We start from the raw sequence: 15,776 nt of genomic DNA on the forward strand, positions 1-15,776 counted from the left end.
TGCGGAAACGCTGTTTCCGCGTACGAGTGGACGAATTCGACATCTTGCGTCAATTTCGCCAGCTCTAAGTGCGAGGTCGAAAATGCGCGTTGGTTAGTGGAAAGCGAAGAGCAATTGAAAAAAAAAAGCATCTTCCAGTGAGTAAAGCGCGCGAAGTTGCCACATCACACGAGGGCTGTTTTCGGAAAAGGTTTCACAAGAATGTTTAATGAGAAATATCAGAAGTGAGCGTAATGAAAATTCAAAGTACTGTTGATTGTGCTGAGCGATGATCAGATATATTATCATATCCTTCAGGCGGAAGATGTATGTGCGCCTACAGTAGGTAACGAGCCGGTATGAAGCGCAAAACGCGCTGCAAGGACTGCACTATATATCAAACGCTTGCACTCGCTGCAGAAACCATCCGTCAGAGACAGCTAACGCATTCGCTCGTTAGCATGTGCAGTCGGTTTGTTTACAAGTTAGCCTCCGTCGGCGGTTACCGTAGTGATTGTCATGCTCCAGCGCCTAGCACTGGTTATAAGAGTAGAACAACCGAGCATTCGCCTGTAAAGCACTAGGAACAGTAATAACTATCCTTTAACACCCACCAGTGACCCACAGCTCTGCCGCGAAGCTGTCGCTTCCCACGGCGTTGGTAGCCCGGCACGAGTAGTTCCCGACGTCTTCGGCGCTGACGTTCGGGACGGTCAGCACGGACACGGACTCGGTGATCATTCTGGAGACGGCCTTGTGCCCTTCCACGGGTAGCGGCCGGCCGTCTTTTAGCCACGAAAAGCTGAAGGGCGGCGTGCCCCGGTTCACGATGCACGTGACTGCGACGGTCTGCCCAGGCAGGTGATCCTTGGGGAACGTGAAGGGGTGAATCCTGGGCGCACCTAAAGGAGGTGCGCGAAATTCAAGGAGCTTAGTTGGAAAAACAAGGAGAGGACCGCACTGAGGTTGAGAACCATGTTCCTTTGCCTACCTGCTTCAGCATCGACGCGTATTGCCACAGTAGTCACCACAGCGAAGAAAACTGCGATCAGCATGACGGGCTCGAACGACGTAGTTGGACTGCGGAAGGGGAGAATCGACTGACACCGAGGTGTGCTGCGCCGCTGCTTTTATAGCGGCTAAGGGTCGACTCTACATCCCTATACTTGCTCGCATTCGCTGAAAATAGGGCATGTGGCGCCACCTGTGATCAATTTAGGCAACTATACATGAACTTGTGAAAAAACTGAAGAAATGAAAAGCGGAAGAGGAAATGAACGAGAAGCACGAACTCCAGCATGAAGCATGAAACCGCTTAGTCCTTGTTTGAAAAGTTCATCGCATAATGAATAGCATGGGTGTTTTAAGGCATCGCATGAATAACACGTTGCATTAACAGGGCTTGATGTGCCGCAAACGTTACAAATGTAATTTTAACAGCGAGGATTGGTGATAAATCACCAATGTCTTCCATTCTTCGGTGATCGGGTCACCTAGGTGCAATTTGTTCTTCAGTTGGCTGTTTCATGAGGCCCGCCATCTAGCTCTCAGTTTATTCTGTATGAACGTCATGCAGTTCTTATGCAGTATATTTAAATTTTCCATTTAGACGTTAGGAGAGCGTGCACCACAGGGATCAGCTCTCTTCGTCCCGGCCTATTCCCTCATGGCTCGAATTGGAGACATAATTGCTCCCCCTTCCGAGGGACAAAGTTCGTGCTCGAGAACAATTCAACCCCCGCCTTTTTCTGCGAATAAAGCCTAAGAAACGCTATGGACGGCTTATTTCCCTTTCTCCTCAACCGTTCATTCCAATACGTGGGCCTAAGTCCTTCCTGTAAAGTCATATTGGGTGAGTAATTATGTATTTGCAGTCACGTATATATATTTTTTCATTTCATACTTTTGATGGACACTCACAGAACTGGGGAATTCCCAGCGTCGAAATGTATCAACAGACAGCACAGCTCTGCGCTGTATATGGGCGAAGAATGTATCTTGAATCCGGTGGGCGGCGGTAAAAACGACCCTCAATATTTAACCATGATTCTTCTACTATGTAACCTCGCCGCAGTTTTTTTTTTCGCTTCTTCTTCAAGGAATAACAGATTCTTCTTCTCAAGTTCAACGCATGAGAGGTTCAACTGAGGCGTAAGATCGTCCATTTTGTCCCGCCTGCTCACATTTCAGTCATGTCGAGAGGTTCCGTCTATACAATTTAGAATAATCGAATAAAGCCCGAGTTTGAAGCAGCGATTCTCACAGTTGCGTTCTCCACTCTTGTTTTCTTGAGAATCGTGGCATTCCAAAACGTATACGCCCTAGCTTCTCTCTGCTGTAACAAGACGGGCATTTTCGAAGCAGCTTACCGGTGACGATGAGCTGCGAAGTGACGCTGTCCGATCCCGCAGGGTTGCTGACCGTGCACGTGTAGTTGCCGATGTCTTCGGCGCCCACTTCGAGTATCGTGAGGGAGGACACAGTTTCGGACAGCCGCTTAACTTGTTGCCTCTGGCTGCTGCTGAAGCTTGCGCCATCTTTCGACCAGAAGAATTCGAGTGGCTCACTTCCTTCGAATACAACGCAGTGTACGCTGACTTTCCTCTGCGCTTGCTTGATGGTCGGGAACGTGAATGGTTGCACCCTCGGAGGTTCGCCTGAAATGTTTCACTCAGATTTATGTACACATGAAGACAGGCTCTTTTGGGGAGGTGAGCCAAATTGCAACAGGACTCGGTGCTTCGCAGATATAGTACTTGCTCACCTGCGAAATCGGCTGTTACGCACAAAAAGACGTGGATGATGATGATGGCTGGAGAGGGTAAGAAAACCGCCATTGGTGACAGCGGCTGCGTCGGGCGCGTAGAGATGCGCGCCTTGACGAACCTTCCGTGAACACTGGCCAACTCTCTGTGCAGATAGCTCTGCAGCGCGCACGACCGAAAAAGTCTTGAGCTTTCTTGCGGACAGCTAGCGCCACGCCGTGGGCGAAGGTGGAACCCAGGAAGCGAGTGCAGGTGTTGGCGCCGTTTGAGTGAGACGCAGCGACTTCGAACACAGTAACGTAAAGGCGAAGCGTAGTGTCAATACATCCCGTGTAGTGGAGACTACTTGAGATGAATGCGCTCTCTGTATTTCTGGCTTCTTCTGGTCTTGTGATTTTCGCAAGCCCGGTCTTCTCAAACGGACTGCTGGCGGTAAGCTTGGGTCATAGTTTGGCGTCTTCAAAATTTACATCTTAGAGCAGAATTTCATAAAGGCTGGCACCTTAGGCACGCGCGGCGAAAACTAAGAGTTATTTTTCTCTGTCAATGGCTTATACCGCGATACAGGCCCGTTGCTGATATGTAAGTAGTGTAATTAAAACAAAACAGACAGCGTTTGTGAGTGCGACCTAACTTGTTGCTTGAAGTCCTGCCTATAGGCAAGGCAATAGGCATAAAAAGGTATACCTATAGGTATAAAAAGATAGCTTTAGTGAACTCGTGGCGCGTATGTAAGATAAGTGGGGGAAGAAAGCATGAAATTGAACGCACCTGTTACCAGCAAAACCGCCGTGAACCAGTCCCTTCCCTCGTTGTTCGACGCCGTGCACGTGTAGTTCCCAATGTCTGCAGCCGACACTTGATGCACGAAAAGGCTCGACATCTTTCCACCGACATGTTCAACAGTGTACTTTCCACCGTTGTCGATCCTCACGCCGTCCTTAGACCACGCGAACTCGAGCGGTTGTTTCCCTTCCGTCGCGAAACAGGACACTGTAATGTCCTTGCCCAGTCGGTGCTGCTTCGGAAAGAAGAATGGCTGAATCTTGGGCTTTTCTGAAAACGTTGCAAAGACCACGCTGTAGAGCCTTACCAAATGCAAAATAACAAGTTTTCTTTCTACGATTCGTGCTGTCCTGTTTCTAGCGATTCCTTTTTTTTTTTTGCAATAACATGCTGTTAAGGCACGCAACGCTAGAGCTCACCCAAGTCAGTATTTGCTCACCAGATGAGATGTCTTCAGAGCCTCTCACAGCGAATACGAGGGGGCACAAGAGAATGGGTAGAATGGAACGCCACATGACTGGGAAAGATGACTGAAAGCGATGATCTGACGGCGGATGCCTGTTCAAGAATCCTTCCTCACCCGGTCGTGGCGTGCGGACGAATACTGGTGCCTCCGCGGCAGAGATCTATGGAAGTTGATTCGGTACTGCGGACAACTAGTGCCACCTATCGGACGAGTATTGAACAGAGTCAGTCGACGACGTGCTTACGTTGACGACAGAGCGCGACTTCTCTTCCAGCCGCAGCGTTGCCAGCCGTGCCTTTTCAGATTTAGAGTGAACTCAGGAACAAAAGGATGAAGGGGGGATACAGATGGGAAAATTATTTGTGAACATGATGGAGAAACAGGTGCAGAGGAACCAGACTATGAGGCAGTGGATTCGATAGGCATAGAAGTGGTCATGTGCAAAGGTAACATCGTTGTCATGGAACGCATGGACTCCCGCAAGTGCCGAAGAGTGCTGTGAACACAACGGTGAAGTGGAGGAACAAATTTGAGCGAACGTTGAGTTCGCCAACGTGTTAAGAAGCGGAGGCTGGGGTGACTGTAAATGGCGGCAGGACATAGGGTGTCGGTGATGAGTGAACGATGCGAAGAAGCCATTTCGGTCTCTGTAGTATATCCAAGCGACACCGCGTACAGCTCATAAGTTCATGCTCAGTTCTTGTAGCACGACAAGCTTATGCGATGCAGAAACCAGCTGAGGCGGCTCACGGATGGTGGAAAACGAAATCTTAGTTTCAGAAACAGAGCTGATAAATCGCGATGAATGCTTTCACGGGGGAGGCAATCTTCATAATGATCTTCGTATATTATAGTCTTAAAATGATGCCTTGAATGACCGCCGCTATCGTCGTCACCACTGATGGCACTTTTAGCTTGGCCTTTTTTTTTTCGCTTACCACCTCCAAAATAAGAAACTGCACATGCGAACAGCACTACATATTGACAGCAAGGTCTACAAGTTGCCAGTGCACAACACGGTGCATAGTTTCTATTTCATATTTCACTGAAGCTCGGCGAAAAGAAGCATTTACATAGTGTCAGTCTCCATAAGTAAATTCATCTCGGTGCTTCTGTAGTAACAGCGTTCGCGGGTCAGCACATCTGAGGCTTGGCCGTTTTGATGGAGGCAAAATGTGATAAAAAGCGCCCGTGTACTAATATTTCGGTGCTAAAGAACCTCGGGCGGTAAAAATTAAGGCGGAGATCTTCACAATGGCATGCTTTATAGAACACACCGTTTCGGTGGCACACTCTGAAAAGAACGGAGTATAGAGGCAGTATTCTGTTCTCTAGCTCACATCCTTTTATAAAAGACTGTGTGCTTTTAACAGCTTACTCCCTTTTTACTCCCATGTACACGTATTCTTGTTTAGAGTGCAGCAGTGTGTACATTAAGTGTATTCAAAAATTATAAAGCCAGTTATTGTTAGCAACAAAACCCGTTAACCTTCTGTAGAGGTCAGTTGTCGCATGTTATCGTAACCGAATTTGTGAATTACCTGGAACATGCTTTTCCTTCGGATCTAAGCGCGCACTTCGAGGATTCAGCCCACCCAAATCTCATTTCGCAGTACAAGGATTTCGAACTACCGCATAAAGACAGGCCTACCTTCGACTATGAGCGCCGCTGTGGCGCTGTCGCTGCCGAAGTCGTTGGTCACGGTGCAGGTGTAGTTGCCGACGTCTTCGGCGCTCACTCGCTCGATGGTCATCGTGACTATGTTGTCGACGACGGCGCGCGAGTACTTGGTCTTGGTGTTCGCGAGGACCTTGCCGTCCTGCCGCCAGACGAAGTCGAAAGGCTTTTCTCCCGTCGCGACGACGCAGGTGACGCTGACCTTCTCTCCTAGATTGACGTTTGGCGGAAATGCCAGCGGCTGGATTCGCGGCTGATCTGCGTGTGAAACACCTGGCCTCGTGACCGAGTCTTGGGCTTCAGCCTTTGCGTATATTTACCTTGCGTTGTGGCGTGGGCTCCCGCAAGCTGTCCCAAAGTGACAAGCACTGTCATCGACGTGATTTTGTAGTGAGCGCCGGCCATGCTGCTTCTGACTATCCTGTGCACACTCGAGCACTGCATCTGGGAAGCGGGGACTCGTTCCTTCTGTTCCTTTGGAACTGATCGGTGTGCATACGGACAACTAGCGCCACATAGGGACAAGTGCTGCAAGTAGAAAGCTTCAGGCAGTGCCGTCTGTCGTAGGTCATCTCTGTCGTAGGTCATCTCGGGTCTCGGGTTCTCTTTGTGTTCCGCTGGAACTCGGCAAAGGCAACGTTTCCGAATGGACTAATGCAGGTGACATACTCCCGTTTAACTTTTACGTGTAGTGTGCGGTCGTGGATTAACAATATATCAAGGTGAGCTCAAAGCGTTTCCGTCCCACTGCAGAAACCATCATAGCTATTATTTTCTAGAAATGTCAGGGAAATCCAAGCAACTGCCTTTTCAGCAGCACTTGAAGCGCTTAGTCATGTTGCACATGCGCGAGTCATATATCGCAGCGAGAACACATGTAGCACGGATATAAAAAGAAATCTACTCTCAACAATTTGAATTTGAAGGGAACCGAAGATTCGTAATAATTATGCGGAGTTGTTATCAACGGAGCCCTTTTCATATACTAAATGTTTACGGGATCGAAGCATCAGTTCGAATAAACCGAATTAAGCGAGTTAGGATTCATGAGTGTCCCCTTATTGTAATTATTCCGTCCCTCGGAGCTTGGATTTCGTATAGACGAGTTAACGGCTGTATATAGTCAGTATTATACCGTGTAGGCCAGGGGCAGCAAACGGACAGAGACTGGTGGAGATGCGGCAGCTTTTAATCCTTCGCGAAATTCTGTTGCAAATAACTCTTCTCGCCGCCGTGGCTGAGTGGCGATGGCTACGGCACCAAGTTGGGGATTCGTTCCGGGCTGCGGCGGCGCCGTATTTCGATGCAGTAAAAGTGCAAAAGCACCGAAGTACTGAGTTTTCGGTACGCTTTAAAGAACCCTAGATGGTCTTAATTAATCGGGAGCCCTGCAATACGGCATCCTTCAGCGTCCACAGTGTTCCTTTCTCACGTCATCGTCATCACCGTTATCACCATCATCAAGCCACCTGAGCCAACTTAAGAACAAAGGCCCTCCCCAACGGACGGCAAGCTTCCCGTGGACTATGTTCCATTAAACTCCACCAACCTCATCGTACTGTGGCCGAGAAATACCGCGTGACTGACCTGTGACCAGCAGTTCGGCGGTGTGGCTGTCGCTGCCAGCCTCGTTCGATGCTTGGCACGTGTAGTTTCCCACGTCCTCCGCCGTAACTTTCGGAATGGTAAGCGTCGAAAGGGTTTCCGTCAGCGTCTGGGCCACTGCCCGATCTCCCGCGGCGACGGGGCGGCCATCCTTGAACCAGGAGAACTTCAGTGGCCGGCTTCCACGAATGGCGATGCAGGACACCACGAGGGTCTCGAGCAGGGGGTGGTCCTTAGCGATGTACAGGGGCTGCAGCATGGGGGCTTCTGTGCAGCGTGCGAGGAGCGACGGACGATATGTTCGGTTAGAAACCTATAGTCGCGCTGGGAATCCGTTGTTGATCCTTCATTCGGTTTTACCTTGTCCAGTGGCGGCATGAAGGAGAGACCACGTTCCGAGCACGGCGACGAGGACCCGTGTTGACGCGGAAGACGCCATCGCGACTACCTTCGTTCTGTCGGAGTTCATACTCTTCTGGGGCTCGATTCGCCGAATGTTGAAAGGTTGGGAGGAGTATTTTCTGGTGCAGCCAGCGGTACAGACAACTGGCGCCACACTGAGTTGAAAGGAGGAACTACACTTCTGTAGCGGCGCGGCATATTTGAAGGAGTATTTAAAAGCTATTCAGCAACGTAACTCGCGACATGCTTTCAAACTCCGCAGTCTCCGATCTCATTCTTAAAGAATAAAAGCTTTTTTTTTATGACGCGTATGACAACGGCAACGCAAAGAGTAACAGCGAGTGCAAGTATGCCTGCAGACAAATTTTCTGTGAGCACTGAGCCGAGCCTGAGTGTATTTGTACCTTTGATATGGGCAGAGGAATTTCGTTTTTAATTCTTTCTAGGGCTGCCAATGACGCCCGCCATGCGCGTTCTGAAGCCACAAAAAGATGGACACCACTACCTGAATGAGGTAGTCGTTCGGTAACCGTATGTAAATGGCACTGTCCGGCGTTTGAAGCGAGTCCATGAAATACAGCAGTGCTGTATTAGTGTAGGAGAGTGTTCGCCGCTTGCATTGGGTACATTCCCTATCCACGAAATCACGAAATATTCTCCACGTTAGGCACTCTTTTTCGATATGGGTTTTCCAGCAGCTTCTCATCCACTTTCGCAAAGGTAGGAAATCGCTGGCACATAACCAAAAATCAACAAATCCGTTGCCCACCCACCTGCGACCACGAGCTCTGCGGTAAAGCTGTCGCGTCCGACGGCGTTCGTAGCCTGGCACGTGTAGTTTCCCACGTCTTCGGCGCCCACGTTGATGATTGTCAACACGGACACGGAGTCGGCGACCACTTTGGAGATCATCCTGTGGCTCTTAGCAGCTTGCAGCGGGCGACCATCTTTAAGCCACTCTAACTCCAGCGGCGGTGTACCTTGGCTGGCGACACAAGTGACGGCGAGTGTACGTCCCAGTGGGTGATCCTTGGGAAATGCGAAGGGGTTGAGCCTGGGAGGGTCTGCGAGCAAGACGCGGTGCACCTTGTGCGCTTGTTCAGTTCATAGAGGAAATGAATTCGAATGGACACCAGTCTCCCTACCTGCTGCGGATTCGCCGACCGACGCCAAGACCATCATCATCCAAAGGAGCGTGATCAGCATGGCTTAAGATCGAAGGGGAGGCGCTTTTGGTGTAGTTGGTATCCTTTCTGAGGCAGCGCTCAGCGGCATCTGGCGTTTATGCTGTCGCTGCAAGCGTCGAGTCTGGCATAACCGCTGATGGCAGAACTAGTGGCGCCACATGTCGGGAGTGCGCGGAATTAAAACTGGATAAGAAAGGAAGTCCTGCCGCGTTGAGTTGTTTTTTTTTTTCGCAGCAAGGGAGCGCTTGTAACGGCTTCCATGTTCTTGAATCGTCTCTGGTTCGCAGAACGGCGATTTGGAGCACGTGTATTCTTGCTATACGTACAATCAGTCCTTGCAAGTACGGCAGAAAATTCAGGGAGCCTTCGGGATGCAGGCGGTCTATACGACTCTGGCACATGCTGACGGTTTCGATCGCGCCTTGGGAGGTTCAGCTCAGCATTTAGTTCCGGGTGCAGTGACGCAAAAGTTTGACCGGTTCCATTGGTGCAGGTTGTCATCATCATCAGCAGCAGCAGCCTGACTGCGCGCACTGCGGGGCAAAAGTCTCTCCCATGTCTCTCCAATTAACCCTGTTCTTTGCCAGCTGCGGCCACTGCATTCCCTTAAACTTCTTAATCTCATCCGCCCACCTAACTTTCTGCCTGCTCCTGCGCAATACATCCACGGTACAAAAACGGTTAGTCTCCGTTTCTTGTCCGATATATTACATGGCGAGGTAAGACAGCAATCAAAACTATTTTGTAATGAGAACTTTTCGTCTACTTTCGAGTTCTGCTGGAGCATGAGGGCTGGCGTCAGTAGATCGCAATGAGGCAGAAAAAAAAAAAAGGATGAGCATAAAGGCGAAGATGTACGAAGCCATCACAGAATCAGTTGTGGGTTCAGTGCAGATGCGTTATTGTGTTTTTAGGCGGTATAAATTATTAATGAGCTGTATTATTTACTGTACTGTATTTATTTCTTCTAACTGCGTTAAACATGTCGGTCCTCTAGAGGCTGGCCTCGCCGGAGGTTCAATTTCAACTTTTAGGCGAGTGTAACGGGACGCTTATTTGGAAAGCTAGATTCCTCATGATTTCACCCCTCGAGATCTGCACCGCCTATGTCGAATGGTGCCGTAGTTGAGAAACGACTGCATTTTTACAGATATGGAATCGGTATGCCGCGTTATTCCAACCTTGCCGCAGCGGCGGCTCAGTGGTTACGACGTTCGGCTACTGACGAGAAAGACACGGGTTCGACCCCGGCCCCTATATCATAGATGTGTTATGCCAACCAGCATTGTGTACGAAAAGTACTCATATTCAAGACTACGCTGTTTTTTTATTTGAACGATCATCGTATTCTTGCACAAGGCTAATATGATCTAGAGGTCCTGCTATCGTTAATTGCTGCAAACTGAGTGTGAATTCTTCGCGACCAGTAAAACGTCTTGAGAGAGACTTTTGATACTACCGCCTATGGCGAAGCCACATCAAAAAGCTGCCCGACGCTTAGTGAGAGCGGGAAGACCAGTATTGTACAAGGCGCCGCTGCTGCCGGGCCAGTCGTGTGCTGAGGTATCAATATAACAAGCGAGAGAGGTTCGCGTACTGGATGGGTGCAAAAAAAAAAAAAATGACCCATACGCACGAACAGAACCTATTGGAAACTCGTGGCGACACGTGTGTTCAGTTGTTGGCCGTCTCGGTAGATGTTGCAGCGAGAAACTGGTTGATGGGGTTCTCCTTGTCGAAGTATCGCAAGCAGCAACGCTGAGTGCAGGACTCATATCAAGACTCATGAACACACCCCGATCAAAACGCACGACAGAATTTTTTGTCGCGTATCTGTCGCGCGACAAAATTTTGTGTCGCGCGACAAGCTCTCTTGTAGTGCATTGTGTCGTGCGACAGGGGCTCGTGTCGTGGGTTCTTTCTCGCGACAAAAGTGTTTGTAGTGGGTTCTGTCGCACGACAGTCATCATTCCTGTATTTTGTAGTGTGCAGAAGGTGCCTGTCGCAGGATTTGTCGCGCGACAGGTTTCTGTCGTAGGTGCTGTCGTGCTTCAGGGAGAGTCGTGCCGCGCGACAGGGCCTGCGTGCCTCGACAGAGTTGCCTGTCGCGGGTTCAGTCGGGCGACACTACAGCCTGTCGAGGTATCTGTCTTGCGACAGATACCTGTCGTGGGTCTGTCTTGCGACAGATACCTGTCGTGGGTTCTGTCTTGGGACAAATATCTGTCGTGGGTTCTGTCTTGGGACAAATATCTGTCGAGGCAAGTGTCGTGTTAGAGGTTGCAGTCGATGGTAATTGTGGTTTTCTACAGAAATCTCGAATTTCTGTAGCGCCATCGTGGGATAGTGATAGGCGGACATTCACCAATTTCGTGTTAAATCGCTTGCACTTTGGCGAGCCACGAAGACGATGCGACTTGCTTTGATCGATTGGCGACTATCATCGAGGGAATTAAATGAAGTGTTAATTCACAAACGCGACTCGAGTTTGCAACTCGCTTCCCTACCTAGCTACCGGCCGCACGAAAATTGGCGGGGATGAGAGGCGCCGCTCGCAATCAATCTTCCCTTCAGTTCGCACATGACAGTGTGAGCGAAAGAAGACCGCTCAAGAGAAAGCATATGCACCAGCGAGAATGCTAGCGGTGCCTGTGAATGAGGCAGTGCTTGCGGTAGTGGCATGCTGCGAGCCACGCGAGCGTCTTCATTCCATCCGGCGCGAGCATGACGAATAGCGCTACTGAAGGTCAGTGTACTCGTGGCTGCTGTGACCTGTGCGTCTCGCAACATACTGTACCCACTACCACATGCGGAGAAAAGGCTAAGGTCACATATACGCGTCGCTTAACGTCACGTAATGAGAGTAACCTGATTGCGAAAAAGCTGGAAGATTACTCGCAGTAATCGTCCTGCTATCACAAAGGCAGCATGTATGTTGCGGAGAAAAGGCTAACGTCACATATACGCGTCGCTTAACGTCACGTAATGAGAGTAACCTGATTGCGAAAAAGCTGGAAGATTACTCGCAGTAATCGTCCTGCTATCACAAAGGCAGCATGTATGTTACGCACGCATGACCTGTTGCCTGTATAAATGATCAAGGCGACTCCCATATCAAGTTTCCACGTTTCAGTTTTTAGCCGCGCATGCTGCAAGATCATCATAAAATATGAAAAAAAATATATATATTCTTACGTACGACTTCGTTCATTGCTTCCATTGAAAATTTCATGACAGTGACACAACCAACTCGCTAAATATAGAGAACAGCGTACGAATCCTAAGGCCCAGTACAGCCTTGAGCGTGTTTGAACACGGACGCCTAGAAAGGGCGCGCGCGTGGACCGTTGCGTCGCGCCTGCGCTGTAATTTCCCGGAGGAGCAAGAACCCGAATATTTGCCAGTCGACGTGGCGTTACCCCGCGACGCCAAGGATTGGGTGGCGAGTTCTGCGACATGAAGTCGCGCCGCAAGAGTTCGGTCAGTGAGTGACTTCCCCATGAGTATGTATTAGTTCGGGGCTCCCCCTCCGTGACCAAGGGGCTTAATTAACTCGCGCGAACTCTGTGACTCCCTACTGTAAACGTGCGTTTAATGTCCATTCACACTCGCAATAGCAAAGGCCATGCGGCCAGCAGTCGCTTGCGATCGGGCAGCAGCTCCACGACACTTCCTCACACCTACAAGAGTGACCTGCAGCTCGCCTGCTCGTTTGATTCTCACGTGAAATGAGAAGTCTTGGGACTGACGTCAGTCGATCGCGCGCTTTGGTTCAGTCTCCTGCGCCCTCGCGCCTCGTCCTCTAGAGTGTTCTGGTCCCTCACGCTCGGTCCACTAAAGTGTTCTGGTCCCTCGCTATTAACAGTGTGCTACGACAACCTGAGCGAAGAGTAGAATGTCGGGGCGGTTTTGACGTGCGCCACTGCCATGCAAGCGTAAGGGCGCTCTTCTCGGGACCGGCCTGCCAGCCTGGAAGCCGGCGTCAGAAAAATTCACTGGTATTGTTTGTTCACGTCCATTTACTAAGCTCTGGGATAGAGTATCGTTAGCCAATATCGAGTTGTTGGTAGAAGCGATGACAGCAAAACAAATTTTCTCCCACAGCCGCTTCTGCTGCCCATTGCAGCTCGCCTGGCTTCTGCTAGCTCTGCTCCTGAAGGGGTCGCGGAAACCGAGCTTATTTCACTACGACGCGGGGCTCACAGTAAAACGGTGGCGAGGGTAGCACCTCAGTGCTAGCCAGTTCCGAATCGCACTCAGCTTAGGCGTCGATGTGCAATCGGCTAAGCTTAGCGACGACAAGGGTAGCTTGAGAGCAGCGCGCAGTTCGTCGGCCGGCGCGCCCGCGGGCGGCGTCGTTGCCGAAAGCTCGGCTCGCTCAATGATTGGCTCTGTAGCTCGCGAACTGAGCAGGCAAGGCTGGAAAATCGAGCAGCGAGCGTCTGTCCTGCGACTGAGCGAGACTTTATTCTCACGTTTGCAGCATAGGTGAACAAATTTAGCACACATATATGCATCAAATATCTGCTGCCTTACGGCGTTTATTAAGCTCGTCCTCGACGTCACCGTTAGCGCGGAAACCGCGCATATCTTTATTTCACTACGACACATGGTTCACAGTAAAACGTACAGTGAAGAGAGTAGCACCTCAGCGCTAGCCAGTTCGAAAGCACTCTCAGCTCTGGCATCGATATGAAACCGGCCAGGCTTAGCAACGAATACGACATCCAGGGAGCAGTGCAAACTTGTAGAGTCACTGGAAAAATTTCAGAGTACCGCATTTCTTTTCCCCGCGCCGCCGACGCGGTCATTGGCCCAACCGCACCACGTGGTCTTGGGATGCCATATACCTTCCAAGCGCCGGTCGGGCCGACTAAGAAGAGCGCAGGTTCCCCGCGTTTCTCGTGTTGCAAATGTCGCTCCCGTGTTTGATACTGAAGAAATCATGCCTGGCTGCTGCGCCTCCGGATGCAGCAACCGAACCGAGTCCGGAAAGACATTTTTCTCGATTCCGACCGAGAAAAATGACCGAGAGCGTCGTTCTGCGTGGTTGCACAGAATCGGCCGGGTGAACTTCAAGCCTTCAAAAAACAACCGCTTGTGCGAGGTAAGTGCATCTTGCTTGTGCTTTTTGGTGCTGTTTTAGAAGGTATGTAAGCGCAGTGCACGCGGTGTTAGCGATAGGATGCTAAGAAATTAGGAGTTCACAGCAAGACCGTCGCGCATGTCGCGCAGGGATCGTTCGCGGCTTGCCCCCTTGACGCGGGTACACGTGCACGCGCTTATTGCTCAACACACGCGGCTATTCCGTGCTTGTGGCACGCGAAGGCACATTTGTAGCCCGAGGATTCCGCGTCCTAACGTGCCCCAAGCACTTTCCGTGCCTCGAGTCATTCGACCCATATGGCACTTGTTTTTCGCGGATCATGACGATCGCAGTCAATAAAAGCATGGTCGGGCATGTCTTACGTTCACATAACGACCGCTTTCTGTTCAGTTGTGTTGGGACTGGTAAAAAAATAGAAATGGGTCAAATATTAGCAATCCTTGAAGCTGTGTGTTTGCGGCGACATGCGTGTTTACATCCCAAATGAGCTATTTTAAGTGTCACTGCGTAAACTTAGAAACTTTTGTAACGTATTCTTTTTCTTTGCCTCTTTATTTGGGTGTTTCAGCTTATTATTACAGCTATCTTCCATGTTTTTCTTCTTCCACATATTTGAAACAGGGCTTCACTCGGAAAACCCCTGGGAGCCTCCTTGGGCAGCCCAGCATTCGGGTGACCAGCATCACTCTTCTAACTGTACAACAAACATTTGCAGGACCACTTTTGTGCTGAAGACTTCGAGAAGCCTAGAGTGGATGGGAAGAAGAAGCTAATGTCAAGTAGTTTCGTCCTGCTTGAACGAGACGGCGGTCCCATGGCGGTCCACGATGCTCACTGCCCAAAAGCGTGGCGAAATGCGTGGAGTGGCGAAAAGCGTGGCGTGGAGTGGCGAAATGTTTCCTTCGTAGCTTGCTCCGCGGAAGGGGAAAGAAGGCGTGCACAAGCTCCCGATAGCAGCGCTAAGATGCTTCTCACAATCCTAGCACACTTCCTGCAGTAAACGCAACCGCGGAGCAAAACAACCGCCGGCTGCCTTACTTCGCACAAAATAACAATATTTTTTTCTCTTCTGAGTAACCATTCTCTCCGAGCACGAAGTATTTGCGCTTCAGTGAACACTCAACCCGATATGTCACCGAATATCAAGCTCTTCCAACACGGCGACCTTCCTGCGACGCAGTTGGCTTGGAAGGTAAATGGAAGTGGCCGCTCAGTGTTGCCAGTCAAATTCCGACCTTTGCGGTACTCTGAAATTTTTTCCAGTGACTCTACAAACTTGTCGCTCGGCGCGCTCGCGGGCAGTGTCATTTCTGAAAGCTCGGCTCCCTCAATGCTCAGCAGCTAGCGACTTGGGCTCGCAAGGCTGGAAAACTGAGCAGCTAGAGGGTGGACTGCGACTGAGCCCACGTGTGCAGCACAGGTAAACAACTTTTAGCCCACATATACGCTTGGGATACCGGCTTCGTTGCGGCAACCTTAAGGTGATTCTTACGCTCGTCATCGAAGCCATTGTCACCGCTCGTGACGCACTGGCTGAGAACTACAATTCGAGTGCGTGCTAAAACAAGCTGCTCGTATTTCGCGGAACAATCTGAACTCGAAAACACAGTTGCTTCTATCGGCTTCCATGTGGGCTCTTGCTCAATTGTGAAAGTACACGCGAACAAGATGCGGCGTGTGCGAGCCGCTGTTGCATATCAGCTAAAGTGTGACGCAACTATCGGCGTAGTTTCGCAAAGCAGTTGATATCAAAGTTACCCGCTTGTACGGGTCACAGTTAAGCTCTCAGTTTCATGTAAAT

The 15,776-nt window shown here is 50.2% G+C and overlaps 1 protein-coding gene and 1 long non-coding RNA gene across 7 annotated transcripts in view; one reads left to right on the forward strand and one right to left on the reverse strand.

Moving 5' to 3' along the window:
- The window catches only part of LOC149336497 (uncharacterized), a 111,669-nt gene that overhangs the window by 76,253 nt on the left and 19,640 nt on the right, over window positions 1-15,776 (forward strand). The gene's annotated exons all lie outside the window — the stretch shown is intronic.
- LOC149336498 (cell adhesion molecule Dscam1-like) overlaps window positions 1-15,776 on the reverse strand; it is a 130,356-nt gene that overhangs the window by 73,818 nt on the left and 40,762 nt on the right. Inside the window, exons 1-2 of one of the 6 annotated variants that reach the window (XM_089552950.1) lie at window positions 2,744-2,831; window positions 2,349-2,636 (exon numbers count right to left, since the gene is read on the reverse strand). The exons of 3 other annotated variants lie outside the window; for them this stretch is intronic. In XM_089552950.1, the coding sequence (XP_089409076.1) occupies window positions 2,349-2,636; window positions 2,744-2,816 (361 nt within the window). In that variant the 5' untranslated portion in view covers window positions 2,817-2,831. Of the gene's footprint in view, window positions 1-593; window positions 736-2,348; window positions 2,637-2,743; window positions 2,832-8,454; window positions 8,618-15,776 lie in introns of those variants that run through there. 2 more of the 6 variants (XM_089552957.1, XM_089552959.1) reach the window with 2 other exon arrangements.

This window comes from Amblyomma mixtum, chromosome 7, assembly GCF_055824585.1.
Source record: "Amblyomma mixtum isolate Tamu chromosome 7, ASM5582458v1, whole genome shotgun sequence".
Taxonomy (NCBI): domain Eukaryota; kingdom Metazoa; phylum Arthropoda; class Arachnida; order Ixodida; family Ixodidae; genus Amblyomma; species Amblyomma mixtum.